General features: G+C 42.6%; 1 protein-coding gene across 10 annotated transcripts in view; it reads left to right on the plus strand.

Moving 5' to 3' along the window:
* LOC126272960 (uncharacterized) overlaps positions 1 to 16,034 on the plus strand; it is a 139,745-nt gene that overhangs the window by 105,675 nt on the left and 18,036 nt on the right. For all 10 annotated transcript variants that reach the window (XM_049976284.1, XM_049976287.1, XM_049976289.1 and 7 more), the window contains one exon: positions 2,875 to 2,986. In XM_049976284.1, coding sequence (XP_049832241.1) covers positions 2,875 to 2,986 — 112 coding nt within the window. The remainder of the gene's footprint in view (positions 1 to 2,874; positions 2,987 to 16,034) is intronic.

A 16,034-nucleotide genomic window follows, 5' to 3' on the forward strand; every position in this document is an offset into this window, starting at 1 on the left:
CTTCACTGAAGAGTCAAGCAGTATATTGTTCCCTCCTACGTATATCTTGCGAAGAGACCATGAGGATAAAATCAGAGAGATTAGAGCCCACACAGAAGCATACCGACAATCCTTATTTCCACGAACAACACGAGACTGGAATAGAAGGGAGAACCGATACAGGTACTCAGGGTATCCTCCGCCACACACAGGTGGCTTGCGGAGTATGGATGTAGATGTAGATGCGTCGCTCGGGCTGATCGGTCCCTCGATGTCACAATTTCGGCTCCTTTGAGTGTGACATGAAGAATGATTTTCCAGATTGTAATTATTATGACCTAGTCTGATCCTTCCTTCTGCAACAAAAATCTCTGCCCCATTAGCGGATAAGAAATCAGATCCAAGTACACCGTTGTAGCGCGTTTCATTATTAGCAACCACTTGCACTGTTGCTGTGTATTTGTCCTGGCCTAGGCACAATTCTACGTTATCATGAAGTCATTATCGAATTGATTTTCAGCTACACTAACAGGAATCACTGCCTCGGGCAAGGGGCGGACACTGTGGTGGCACGTACGTCCCTGCACTCGTTTAAAGATCTGCCGAGTTGTCTGCTGCTCACATTTGGTTTCTTTTTGTTGCGACAGTTCCTCGCTAAGTGACCCTGTATCCCACAGTTGTGGCAGGTCCTGTTCTCCTTACAGTCCTTGCGCTTGTGACCAGGCCTATTGCATCGGTAAGATTCCACATTTGAGTTGAACACACAATGTTCTTCTTTTTACATGTCATTTGGCTGTCTCAGTGCTTCGACAAAACCAACAGCTGGCTCTACTGCTTCTTGAAATGTTTTACAGCATGCGAATCCGACAGCTTTGTTTACTTCTTCCCCATACAACCCATGGATGAATGTGTCAAGTTCTCTCTGATCGGTTTCGAAAAGCCGGATCCGGTTCCCATTTTTGTCCTCTACAAGCTCGTAAGTCTGAGCATTTATGTTTTGGATTCTATCAGTGAATTGCTCGATAGAGTCGTCACGCTGCATGCGCAGACTATGAAGTTGCTCACGGTAGAATCTGATCGCATTTTTGCGTTTGAACCTCTAACCACAACCATTTTCAAATCATTGCAAATTTCTGTTTTCACACAAATCAGCTCCGCGCTAATGAAATCTTGTGCAGCTCCTTGGATACTCAATTTAGCAACTGCTAACTTATCTGAATCAGTCCACGAATCCAACAGAGCTGTGCCTTCGAGTTTCCGAAAAAATGCTTTCATATCTTCCTCAGGTTTTCCACTGAACACTTGTACAGATGGCAACAGTGAAAAATTCTTTATTGGAACAGAAGTGCCGTCATGTGACAAATCAATCGGGAGGCTACGCTTCCTTTTATCTGCTTTTAATTGTTGAATCTCTCTTCGTAGTTCTTCTATAACGGTTTGGAGATTGACCGTGTTACTCGCGTTTGCGTCTACCATTTTGAATGCAGTCTATACTGGTCACTCAATACAGGAAAATTTAAAATCCATCACTGCCTTTCATTTTAAGCCAATCTGATTAGACTAACCTGAATTCCAGCGCTGGATGTCCCTGTGTTGTCGGACGATGTCCTTGACTGCTGCTGCTGTTTTGTCATGAAGATGCTCTGATGTTAAGTTTACACATCGCTGCACTTTTCATTACTGTACACCACTTGTCTAACGGGGACATTTGGACGGCCGAGTAAAATGTTATTGCGTCCATTTGCGGTTAGGATGGGATGTGTGAGTGGTAGTTCCGGGTAGTGCAGTATGTGGAACATGGAAAACTTAGTTTTACCATTTATTAATAAAGATGTTGCGACAATGCATTACACGCATCTGGTAACCCGTCATCACTGTGTCGAGAGTGATACATGTTCGCAACTGGCTGGTCTCAGAGTACTCTTTGTAGCTGGTGGCTGTGTACACGACAAGGCGCTCAACTCAGATTGCATTTCCCATCAGCATTCCGTGTGATAAGCCACAGCGTGGCAACTCTGGCGCTGTCCGCTACATCCATACAATTCTGCCATTACACAATAATAAAATAAACTTTTCATTGTATCACTCCATTGACACACAGAATTGTTGCTCCACAATAATGACCAGCTTGAAGCATTAAGCAGTGCAGTTGTATCAGATGCCTTGCAGTTGCTTATTTGATCACTAATTATCTTGCAGATAACTGACCTGTTGTGGGATTGTGCTGCTGGCTCAGAATCTGGGTCATTTCCTTGCATGGATTGTACATTTTTTCTCACCTAGTTTGCTGTTTATTTTGTATTACTGCTGCTCTCTTGGACGTATGACAACATAAATTATTACTGTCTCAGCTAAAACAATAATGAAGGAGTAGATATGGGCATACAGATGTAAAACAACAATAGAATGCTACAAGACAATGTTATTTGTGCTTGGGACATTTTATACATAGGTGTGTCTGCTCGGGGGTTACAGTATACATGTTAGAGCCCATGTTTGCTAGTCATTTTTTCTTCTTTTTATGTTAGGAACCTCAAAATCTATAAAGGGAATTTAGTTACACCCTGTATGTGTGAAAGGTTACATTGACATTCAGTCTTCTGAGTGCTAATCACCCTTTAAGTAATTTAGAAGGAAAGCTAACAACTTATTGGGTAGTAGAGTTTTTGACTCACTAACTCACATACAAATGAGACTGAAAAATTTTTCCTACATGCTTTTGCATTGTTATTCCTATAAAATTTAGAACTGTGACAATCATTCTGTATAGGAAATGTGGATACTAACAGTATAATTACTGGCATACAGTTTTGGAACCAGATTTTAAAATTATCATTCATATGAAAGCTTTTGTAGGAATGTTGTTTACTGTTAATGTTTGCAATAATTTTTCAGCTATAAAAATACTCCATCTGTTCAGAAAGAAAGGCCGGTTAAAAGCAAGTTTAAGGAGTTCCTTTGTGCAAATGGGCTTCATCATTGTATTGACATACTTTTTGAACATGAGGTAAGTGGTGTACAGTAAATAGTATACTGAATAAATGGTTAGTTCTCATCATTACAGTCTTATTAAATTGTGAGATACTAAATCATTCTGCATCTAATTAAAAATTGATGTTATTCCTAGTGCTCACGGGGAGATATTGAACCTACCAATTACTCATGTCCTCATGGAGTAGTACATGACTTTTGTAAACTCAGCTTTCTTGTTAATATCTTCTGAATAATACGATCATCTATAAATTTATCTTGTAGAGATGGTCCTGCTATAGTTGGAGTCACAAATGATAGCAGTTGAGTTTAGGCTTGTTCTGCGCACTTGTCATACGTACTCCGATAGTCAATGAACATTCAGCTGTGTTCTGAGCACTCTACTCTGAATGCCACAGCTAATGTAAGCATTAAACGTGATCACTGCTAGTTGTTTAGTGAATTTACATTTCATTTGTTGTGAGTTGTCATTCCTTAACTACGTAAATCATTCATTTCCAGAATTCCTCTGTTTCAACAATATATTGTAAAAATAATGCTTGATACAATTCGCTTTACAATAAGACTAGCCTCCTCCTCTCTGGTCCGTACACAAAAGAGTGATACAGTTTTATTTTATATTACATCAACCAAATATTGCAAAAATAATGTTTCATACTATGCACTTTACAATAAGCGCTAAGCTGCTCCTGTCCGGTCCCCATACAGAAGAGTGGGTCAATCTCATTTCATACATTCAAAATCCATTATGGCCACCTGTTAGTCATGAAGGTTGTCATGTGCCCTCACCTCGTAATCTCCTCACTACTAACTAATGATGCCTTAGTTATAACTTCCCTGTGCACTCTGAGGAGTAGGTGCTGTCTAGTCAGAGGTCCTGGGACTCCAGTAGGTGTCTGCTAAGGAGAACAGCTGGTGAGAGTGAATGGTGTTAGGGTGACTGAACCATAATAAAATAGGTCTAGCTCACCCAGACTGATGAAAATGCTGATACAGCCATCCCTTCAGATAGAAAATAAAATTTCAGTGCAGATAATTAAAACCCTCTGGCATTCCTCTCTTTGTCCAGGTCGTAAGATGAGGATAAGACAGGAGAATATGGAATCAGACAATGCATTTAGTACTTGGTGCACTCCAGAACTGATGAATTTTTGGATATGTTGAAGCCATTGTTCTTACAAAATATTGAGGATAAATTTGAACAAGTTGCAATTCAAAAAAATGAGGAAAACATGGAATACTAGTCAATCATTGGTACTTCATAACTCTGACAACCTCGGGGATGTATCAGTTGCCTTCTCTCCATATAAAAAACTAACATGACTTGGGTTCTCATATTTCATTGGGACCTCACATTACAAAGTGACACCAGTTTAGAATAACACAGAATCCATTTTGATCAGTATGTTCAGAGTGAACCAAAAGATAACTAGATGGGCACTGATGTTTTTCTCCTTGTCACTGAAGAAAACTTTTTACTCAAGACTGATGCAATTATGCTATGCAGATGCAACATCAAATCTTGTTGGTATCTGAGGTTCGGAAATATGTCATCTAATGTTGGAAATATGTCATCTACTTGAACTGATGAACCTATCTGTGGGGGCTGTGGAAGGAGAGCACTTGAACCGACTTTGCAGACTCCCCACTGTATTTACAATTTACCAACACATCCAGCATTCAAGAACGTTTTATAATATTATAAATAAATATAAATGACTGTGCCTGTTATGATATCAAACTTGTCTAATGCAGCAGAAAAATAATTACACACTGTGCAATGACAACAAGGGTGCAACTCCTCCAGTTCCCAATTCTAGCCACATATCAAACCAGTTGTGCAACATAGGGAATGTCATCAGCCTCAAACTCATCAGTCTAGATTCATTGATTTCTTCTAGACTCACCAGAATGGACAACTGCTGTTGATGAGCTCTCCCGCAGTGAAACAGACCAGCAGCCTCATGCTATCCAATTGATGAAAGAGCCACAGGTTGAATGTTGAAGATCAGTGTAACCATCTTTCATAATCAAACTTACAGAAACTGAAAAATCACAGGGTCAAGTAAAAACTAATAATAATAATAAACTGAAACCTAGTCCAGTGCCTCTGGTCAACTTGGACATTGACCTAGCTGAAACTGACCCTTTGAATGGTGATGTAGTATCACACTGGCAGATGGAACATAGATTCTTAGCGAGGTAACTGCAACCACTCTTTACCACCACCACTTTCTTTAACCCAAATCTAACATTATTTTACTGGAATTGTAATGGTTACCATTGACCCATGGTTGAGCTTTGCCAGTTAATGGCTGTCTACTTCACTACGTGTGTGATTTTATAACATATGAAGTTTTTAGAAAATTGAAACTACCAGAAATTGCTGTTTCTACTATAAAAGCTGTACTGATACTAAGAGCGTTATCTGGAGGTAGGATTCTGAATGGTAAAATGTTTTGGCTTGACCTGTTAGACAACATTTTTCCACACAAGTGACACCATTTGCTGCCCCTCCCCCCTCCCCTTTCACCCTTCCTCTCTTTCCCCTCATACACTATCACTGGTGTCAGCTTTCGCAACTAATTGTGATGCTCCCTGCACAAAAATTCTGTACTTGGACGGGGCACCTGTCTCAGCTTGATGCACCAAGTGGTTGCTACTAATTGTAATACATTCTGCATATAAATCTTACAGTTGTGGTGCCCCAAGCGGTGTGTGTGTGTACCACTTGAGCCTTGTGAGCAAGTGCCTTGAAGTGAAGCAGCTGCAGTTTGTGTTCATTTGTTTGAAAGAGCAATGGTATGTAACATTTATGTCTTCGCCCCCCCCCCCCCCCCCCCAAGCAGAGAACTAACATAAATCATGAGACAGTGGTCTAATTGAAACATTGAGTCCACTTTCTCTATTGCTGGAGGATGCCAGTGCTCTCAATACACTGTGGGGTAACATAAACACATTCCACAGAGGCAAGTTAATACAGCAAATAATTTTTAATTTATTACTCTATCTACATAACACTGGATCTTTAACACTTTAACACAGATCATGATACATATTCCACTAAAGGTCCTTCAATCTATAGCCTTTAGTCTAATGGAATTTCCATTGCTAATTGTACATACTGCAGAAGTAATGATCCGTTGTTCTTCAGACCCTCCCCACCAGAACCTGACATATCATTTGGAAGAAAAAAACATGGCATCTATCAGAGTGCATCAACAAATGCTCTAATCACACAAACGCAGACTCCACACACAATGCTTACCCTGTTGTACCAAGTACGCAGGTAAGATGTCTGCAATAGTTCATAACAATATTTTGCTGCACTGTCTATTTTCTGGAATTATTATTCTACTCTCCTGGCTCTTAAATGCTTAGCAGAGCAAAACAACTTAACCTTCCATGAGCAATGTCTGGAACCTTTGAGCATCACATTTAGTGTGTAGGAACTCCACAGTACTTTAGCAACATGCCAAGACATACCTCCCAGATCTCCTAAAAATCCAAAATAAAATGCTTAAACACCTTGCAGTGACATTAAACATGTCCTTGAGATTCCAGGCAGGAATAATACACTGTTGACATCCTAGAGATTTTTGATCATATATGGTAAAGAAGAGAACATTGTTCCCAGTGAAACAGGAGAGTATTGTCACTCCTATCCTGCAACCAGGAAATGGACCTTGTACCTTGGACACCTACAACGCAGACTGCTATAAGCTGTTTAAAAGACTGGTCAGTCTAGGACAATGTTGCTGCCTGGAGACAGATGCCATCCCACCCAGTTTCAAAGTGGGTTTTGATAATTCCAGTCCACCATTGACGATTTTATATGACTGGAGTTAGCAGTTCATAATGCTTTTATGCGCTGCTGACACCTGGTCACTGTGTTCTTCAATGTGTGACAGTTGTACGGTACCACTTGGCATCATCATATCCTGTCTACACTTGATGAGTTAGTTTTATGGAGTTGCTTACTGATGTTCATACACCTCAGGGTGTTCCAGAAATGTTGCAGAAACATTGAAGGTGAGGCACATCATAAGGATTGAGAATTATGTAGCAACCAATGAGCAGCAGCAGAGATTTAAGATTGGAAAGGAAATGAGAGTTATTCATTCAAAACATTTATTGAACATAATGCATACGTATGGCGTATGACGTGAGTACAACTCTGGTGTTACAACAGATGCTCGAAGTTTGCTCTGTCAGATGCCACACATGCCTGACACAAACAGAGCATTCACTGCTGGACACTCTCAAACACATCATAAATTTCTTTGATTGTAGAAGTTGTGCAGGCAATTCTTGTGATGAGATCTGTTTTGAACTTCAAAAGGATTGTGATACATGAGAGATTTCATGGCTCTCCACAGAAAGAAATCAAGACTCAATAAATACGATGAGCTTGGAGATCAGGAAACTGGTCCACCAATCCCAGTCCATCAGTGCAGGAATGACCTGTTCAGATGTGTACAAACAGCCAGCTCACAATGAGCAAGCACCCCATCATGCTGGAACTACATGTTGCACCTCACACTTGTTGGAAGATCTTCAAGTAAGCCAGGAAGAACCTGTTGCAGAAAGATCTTGTAATTTGCAGCACCCAAGTGGGATGGTAAAACGTACTGACTTAGCAATCACTGACCAAACCTGACCACACGTTAACTGCGAAGCGATGTTGTGCTGCATGATGCCTCACACTGTGGGGGTTTTCTGGTGCCCAAAAATCCTCACTGTGGTGATTGAATCCACCGTCCATAGTGAATGTGGCCTCAACAGCGAACAAAACATAAGCTAGGAAATGCACGTCTCAGCCACTTTGTTTTAGAAACCACTCTGTGAAATGCACATGTGTAGGATGGCCATTGGGTTGCACTAACTGCACCACATAGAGGTGAAAGCTGTGTAAGGACACTATATTCAAAACTGGATACTACTACAGGACATTCGTTAAGTCCAAGGTAACAGCATGTATGCTGTACTTGGATTAGTCCCGATGCCATCCAACACCCTTTCTTCCCTAATGACCAAACATGCTGATCATTGCCTTCTGTCATTAGCTCTGACATGTTTTAATGACTCATTCTCACACAAATTTCAATGCAGAAGTGCAAACAAACTGTGGTGCGGTTGGTGTCTTTCTGGGAACTGTTCTCAATAAAAGTGCACTCAGTTATTCCAAAATTGTGTTCATGCCTGCCAGCTCATCATTCCATGCTCCTCATATGCTGGCTAGCACTCGGATGAGGAAATCCTCATGTTCCTCTCCAGTACATTAGCACCACCTAATGGAGTTACCCTCCAGTGCTCTCATGTACAGGACTACCTAGCAGCATATGATGACATTTGTGGCCATGGGTTCCTATGCAATTATCAATCCTTATGATGTGCATCATCTCCCCTAGAAGTTCATTGCAACATTTTTGGGACACTTTGTACATGAAAACAGTCTATCATGATTTGTCCTGAGTGTTGCATTATTTGCTATCACAATTAATGATATTATGGTTGCCATTGGAATCACATCGCCCCTATAACCATAAGAGGATGACTTGTGTACACATTAGTTTCACATCTACAATTTTTGGCTTCATGAGAGTGTGCAAAACTGAACCTGAAATTCATTAGTGACGAAGTTCCGTGGACATGCACCGACTGTTTGCAGTAGGAAACATCAGAACTTGTAAGTACCATAAAGTCAAAATAAGAAATAATTAAAGTGCTACAAAGTGATATCGGAACTCTCAAAAAAGAGATTCAGTCTCTGAAAGAAGAAAATGCAAAGCTAAAAAGCAAATTGGCAAACTGCATATGTGGAAACCCAATGCAGAACAAAACAAACAAATGTGAGGACTCTTGTGTGCAAACTCAGTTACCGAGCAAAAAACAAAACCGTGAAAACTTAGTTGTGAATATTCCAGCAAAAACAGTGGCAGGAAGCGAAACGTGGTAATTCCGTAAACTCCCGCGTGCAATCTCCATTACTGAGAAGTAAACAAACCTGTGTAAATGCGCATGTGCAAATCCCAGTGAAAACAATGGCGGAAAACGAATCGTGCAGTAAATCTATAAGCAAAACTGTGATGTATAAGAAAAAAGATAAATGTGAAAGCGATCCAGCAAAACAGATCGACAAAAGTGATTTCTTTGTTATTGGCGATTCCATGTTAAAAAATGTATTGTTCTGAACTGTTCTAATGTTTCGTTGGTACCGTGCGACTGCAGAGAGGAGTAAATTGGACTTAGATTCCAATTATTCCGATAGTTACAACTCCCCCTTCTCCATGTGGGAGCTGGAATCAACTCTGACACTTGTGACACGGCACCTGGTCACGATCACATCCGGTACTGTATGCTTAGACATTTGCCAGCAGCATCGAAAAAATCCTCCTTGAATGTTTTAAACTTATATGGCAGACTCATGGAGAGAGGCAGTTTTGATACCTCTTCTCAAACCAGGAAAGGACTGCAAGTCTCCCAGTAGTTATGGGAATATCACCTTAACGAGCTGTGTAGGAAAGACCCTGGAGCGAATGGTTAACTGGTGTCTGGTCTGGCTGTTAGAGACCAGACAACTTCTTAGATGCTCCTTTGTGGATTCTGAAGATTTCAGTCCACTGTTGACAACTTGACTCTGCTCAAGGTGGTTATTCAGCAGCCTTTCCTACATAAACATCACTGCATTAGAATACTCTTCGATATCAGTAAGGCATACAATACTACATGGCAACACAGTATTCTCACTCAACTGCATTAATGGAGCTTCTGTGACCATCTCCCCAGCTGCATTTGGACCTTCCTATCTCAGCGCTATTTTAGGACCCAAATTGGTGACTCACTGTCAGATCATTTCAAGCAGGAGAATAGTGTCCCTCAGGGCAGTGTTTTAAGTGTTACCTTCTTTGCTATAGCCATCAATAGTATCACTTCTACAGTATAGAGTCTAATGCAGTGCTCCCTATTTGTAGATGATTTCGCTGTTTTTTTTTCCTCCTCCAGTTTTGCATCAGCAAGCCATCAGTTGCAACTTACTGTGCGGCAGTTAGAAGAGTGGGCTGCAAAGACAGGTTTCCAGTTTTCTGTGGATAAGTGTGTGCATGTTCACTTTAATCGTTCTCATAGTATTTTTCATTTACCTGCCTTGCGTATGAGGAACACCATTCTAAGTCTCAGAGATTCAGTGCAGTTTCTGGGCCTCATTTTTGACTCCCGATTGTCATGGTTGCCGCAGCTGCCAGGCCTGAAAGACAGAACCCACCGGACACTGAATATCTTAAAGTGCCTTTGTGACAGGTCTTGGGGAACGGACAGAGTGTGTCTCCTCCAGTTTTATAGGGCTTTCATGCATTCATGGCTGGACTATGGGTGCACAGTGTATAGATTGGCGAGGTCTTCCTATTTGAAGGTCACTGATGCTGTCCACCATGAAGGGCTTCAGCTACGGGTACTTATCGGATCAGTTCCATACCCAGCCTTTGTGCTGAGGCAGGGGAACTGCCACTTACCATCTAGCAGCAGCTCCTCCAGGTGCACCAAGCGTGTAAATTTCTTACAGCTCCAACTTCACCCACTCACTATCTTGTTGCTCCTCCGTCTCTGGACCATTTTTTTGCCCCCACCATCTCTGAGCCACAACGCTGTTTGGGAGATTCGCGTGCAACATGCGCTGGAGTCCTTGGTGTGGAGCCTGTACAACCCCAAATATAGGGTTTTAGCTGGTTATTGGAGAGGCCCAGAGTGATTTTAGATTTGGTGAGGTACAACAGAGATTGCACTCCTGCTTCTGTTTTTTAATGCAACACTTTCTGACGTTTTATCTGAGCACCACAACTATGTAGCAGTTTGTACAGATGGGTCGAAATGGGGATTCTGTTGGTTGCTCTGTTGTTTCTCCAGATCGTATCCTCAAGATCCGACTGCTTCCATGATTTACTATCTTTGATGCAGAATTATCTGTGATCTTGCGGGCACTGGAGCAGATGAGATGCTCTTCTCAGCCTAAATTTCTTGTCTGTTCCAATTCACTCAGTGCCCTTCACTCGTTGCAACATTTTTATCCAGCAGTTAAAATGGTCCAGACCATCCAGGATGCCCTCCTCCAACTACAATGATAGGGGAAGGAGGTGGCTTTCTGCTGGGTTCCAAGGCACATCGACATTGCTGGGAATGAAAGTGCAGATCTTGCAGCCAAGGAAGCGTGTGCCATCCCCTTGCACACTCTCATCTCGCTGCTGAGTTAAAGAGTCGGGCGTCGGTGGGAGGATGAGTGGCTGGAAGTGACTGACAATAAGCTCCGTTTAGTCAAGCCCACAACACGTGTGTGGTCTTCTTCCTTCCAGCCATGTAGACGGGATGACGTTCTCCTCACTCATCTTCAGATAGGCCACAGTCCTATGACGCATGGCTTCTTGCTCTGGTGAGAGGACCCTCCAATGTGTGGTGCTTGTGGCAATCAGGTCACTGTGCGCCACTTTTGTGACCAGCGGGCCACAGCTGACTTTCCGACAGAACTGTAATAATCAAACAAATGTGGTTAGAATTTTAAAGTTCTGTGCCTTGTCCGATGTTTTTACTAAGATTTTAGGGAGAGGGTTTCAATTTGTTCACAGGGTGACTGAGTCGCCCATACTTTATGTAAGTGTCCAGCCAATGACAATTTCCTGTGGCGTCCTTGAAGCTCCTTTCTCGTTTCAGTTACATTTTATTCTCTTTTTCGTCTTTTCCCACATTCATTGCATGTATGCTCCTATTTTACAAATGTTGTCCACATTCGTTTCTTTTACTGTGTGTCATGGCGCTGATAACCTCAGTGTTCAGTACCCGTAAGCCCAACACACACTAATGCCGTATGTCCCACCAACCATGAAGTTCTTTTGGTGCTTGTGATTTTGTGCTGCCATTGTACAGCTGGCCATTTGTGTGGTGTTGTGGACACCCACTCCTTGGGAGGATCCCCTATATTCTGCCACCTGTGTGTGTCAATTGTCATGAGTGCCAGTCCCCTCACTCTCCCAATTCTCCAGTTTACAAGAGAGAAAAGAAGATGAAAGAGAGTACAAGTGCCTGGATCGCCTGTCTTATTCTGAGGCTCGTCAGAAATATGGGAGACTCCATCCAGTGTAACTATCTTCAACGTTTGCCTCTTTTAAATCCTTTCCCCCTCCTACCTTTTTCCCCCCTCCCCTTCTCCTCTCCCCTTTCCCTGCAGTTCCCACATCCTCCCATCCAGGAGCCAGTCCCCCTGCCCAGCTGAGAAGTGCCTCCCCCCCCCTTCTTCGGCACCTGTCTGTGATAAAACCCTCCAGCCCTGGACCTCTCTCCCCAGTGTCTCTCTGGCTGGGAAGCCTCCACCACAATTTGACCATGAGACGCACCATCTGCACACCCCAAGGTCGCCCCACTCTCTTTCGGTTCCAGATTTTGCAGACTTCTGTACACCCTCTACGTCCTGCCCTGCTCCACCTCTGAAAGAGGAGAAGAAACTTAATTCCCAAGACAAGACCCCTCCCTCCCTGGAGGTGCCATCTCCTCCCTCGCAGCCTCATTCTGACGTCTTATTTATGGATATCACACCATCCTTGTTGGTGACGACCATTGATCGAGTGACATGACATCCTCTCAGCTTCTTTATGTCTGACTCATGCCACACGATCACCAGTGGAATTGCAATGGATACTATCATCACCTACCATAAAATATATTATCTTGTCTTCTCCTTTTCTGCGTTCAGTCGTGATCTTCAAGAAATGCGCTTCTGTGATAACCATTCTCCAACATTTTGTAGTCATCAGGCATTCTGTCCAGGAATGCTGAAGGGCACTGCAGCGATTTAAATGACACCCTACACAGACCAACTTCCTCACTTTTTAGTATCTCTTTGATAAGGAATGTTACCTTATTAAGCAGAGTAAAAAGGAATGCTGGGAATGCTATGTTTCCTCCCTGGGGACATATTCCTCCTCATCACAGGCGTGGTCCGAGCTCTGTAGCCTTCTGGGCTGCAGCGACAGTCAACTGTCCAGGGTCTTAACCTCCAATGTGCTCTGTGCACTAGTTCATTGGTCCTTGCTGAACACCTTGTGATGGCATCGGCGTCCTCTTTATTTTCTGCTACCTTTTTCTGGCAGAAACACTGAGTTGGACAGACCCCCTGTTTCTACCTGCACAACAACCCAGGCCCAGATTCCGTCCACAACCAGATGATCCAGCACTTGGATGTTCCGCAGAGACAACATCTCCTCAGGGTCTTCAGCAACATTTGGCTCATGGGTGCTTTCCCATCACAATGGGTATAGTTATCCCCATCTTTAAGCCTGGGAAGAACCCAATGTCTCTCAACATCTACTTCCCGATTAGCCTGACAAATGTACTTTGTAAACTGCTCAAGAGGATGGTTAGCATCAGATTGTGTCGGGTACTCATCTTGGGGCCTTTTGTCCCCATATCAGTGTGGCTTGTGGGCAGGATGATCTCCAATTGACCATTTATTCAGATTGAAAACAGCAATCCAATAGGCTTTTAGTAACCACAGGCACCTTGTGGTCTTCTTTGACCTACATACGGCATACAACATTGCTTGGCGCTATCACATTTTCGTTATACCCCATGGCTGGGGCTTCAGTGATTCTCTTCCAGTTATTACCCACAAACTTTTATCTCACCGGCTCTTCTGGGTTCAAGTTAGCACTTCACTCAGTGCCTCTCAGATTCAGCAGAATGGTATCCCACAGGGTTCTGTGCTAAGTGTCACACTGTTCCTCATAGCCATAAATGGGCTTGTAACTCTGTTGGGCCTGTGGTGGCCCGACATTGTATGTCAACAATTTTTGCATGTGGTACAGCTCCCACTTGGTAGCATCTACTGAACACCAGCTCAAGGGTGCCATCCGATGTACCTCTGTGTAGGACATCTCCCATGGCTTCCAATTTTCTCCCTCCAAAATGCAGGTTATGCATTTTTGCTGTCAACCCACAGTACACCCCAATCAAAAACTTCATTTAGGCGACCAGCTCCTCGATGTTTTAGCACAGTCTCATTTCTTGGGCCTTATTTTTGATAAAAATCTGATATGGCTGCCCCATGGCTACATTCATGCGGAAGCTTAATGCTCTCCGCCTCCTGGCCCACACATCTTGGGGTGCAGACGGTACCACTCTTCTCCATTTTTACTGTCCTCTGGTCTTGTCCAGACTAGATTATGGTAGTCAGGTTTATGGCTCAGCTGCTCCTTCCTCACTGCGACTACTTGACGGTAGGATAGATCTATTCCAGGGTCCTATGATCTCTGTCGCCCCTATGGTTTTCCGGCATCTGTTACATGCCATAACCCTTTGATCTCTGCTATCCATGACTTCTGTGCCATTGGCCATGCTGCCTGCCCAGTTGTCTTTCTATGGGTCTCAAGTCATGTGGACATCCCAGGGAATGAACAGGCTGGCTGACCATTTGGCTGGGGAAGCAGATATTTACCCCCCCCCCCCCCCCTTTTCATGATTCCAACTGCAGGTATGCAGAGCTACAGATCTCTCCCTGCCCAAAAGTGGAATGAGATCTGGTGCACTACTGCTCATAGTAATAAACTCTACACACTCAAGAGTCTACTGCAGTTTGACGCTCTCCCTTCTGCTCCTTTCAGAAGGAGTCCACTGTTTTATACCGTCTATGCATTGGTCGTATCAGGCTCACCCATTGTTTCCTCCTGCGTAATGAACCACCCCCCACAACATGGTTGTGGACCCAGACTGACAGTATCCCTCATATTGGTGGAATGTCCCCTTCTTTTGGCTCTTTGTGCTAAGTATAGTCTTCCATATGGCTTAATTTTAATATTAGCAGATGATTCACGGATAGTTGACCTGGCCCTCAGATTCCTCTGCAAAGTGGTTTTGACTTTCAGATATATTTTTTTGCTTTACACCTGGAGCAGCGGCAGGGTGGTTGTGGTCCGGAACCTCTCTTCATATCTCCTTGGTCTGGGATCCCATGAACATAATTTGACGCCCCTGACTGGATTTTTCCACTTTGAGTGACCCTCTTTTTTTTCTGTGAGTAACTTCAGATTCGCGGGACTGATGACCTCGCCGTTTGGTCCCATAAACCCTCTCAATTAATCAATCAATCAATCATAACACTCATCCATGGCAGTTGGGTTGCTAAATAGGTCATTTGAACTGACCTGACACTGCTGCAAAATTGCCTCTGCTGCCTCAGTTTGGCAGGATTTTTAATGGGTGTCGAGCAGTCGCAGAATCCAGCAGGTGGCAACCTTCTCAAGTTCAAAATATGCAATATTTTGGAAACTGATCTATGACTGATTTTCAGTATCTGTATAATATTGCCTTGATTGTGACATGCTATGGCTTCCACTTCTCTTGATATTTCTGATTTTTCACAGAGAGACAGTCTGCTGCTTTGTTCTTCACATCATTCAGACTTATTTGACCATACTGAATGGATCTGCACCACATGACCGTAAAATGGTGCATTGATACCATATATTTCCACAATTTCAGCATGGTATCCTTTAAATATCAACAACGAATTGCCTCACAATACTCCACTTCATTAACTGGCTGCACCGTTTTTGTAAAAGTGTAATACAAAGTTCTCCTCGTTGTTATGTAAAAAATCAAATTCATTATTGTACAGGCTTCCTTATTCTTTCCTTAGTTATAATTTTGAAGATATAGGAAGGGTGAAAATTAAAGAAAAAAAGCTCTGTTTTGAGAGCCATTTTCAGATTTAACCAGTTCTTCCCATTTTCCCATTTGGAATTGTGAAGTTGCATGTTTTCTTCATTTTCCACTATTTTTCTAAGCGATTTGAGGTTCACCAAAAACGCAATTTTCTTGACAAAGATTGAAAGCACTATTTCCAAGGAAAATTGTGCTATGCTTTACATTAAGACTATTTTCACTGCCAACATTAACTCAAATGATATGTTTCTTCGATGGATGTATAGTATGTTGCTTAACTATTTCATGGTATTGTTACCTAATTTCTGTCCATGCATATTAGTTGTTGCAGGAATATTCATTTTTACCAAAGCTGTTTCAAC

This window comes from Schistocerca gregaria, chromosome 5, assembly GCF_023897955.1.
Source record: "Schistocerca gregaria isolate iqSchGreg1 chromosome 5, iqSchGreg1.2, whole genome shotgun sequence".
Taxonomy (NCBI): Eukaryota; Metazoa; Arthropoda; class Insecta; order Orthoptera; family Acrididae; genus Schistocerca; species Schistocerca gregaria.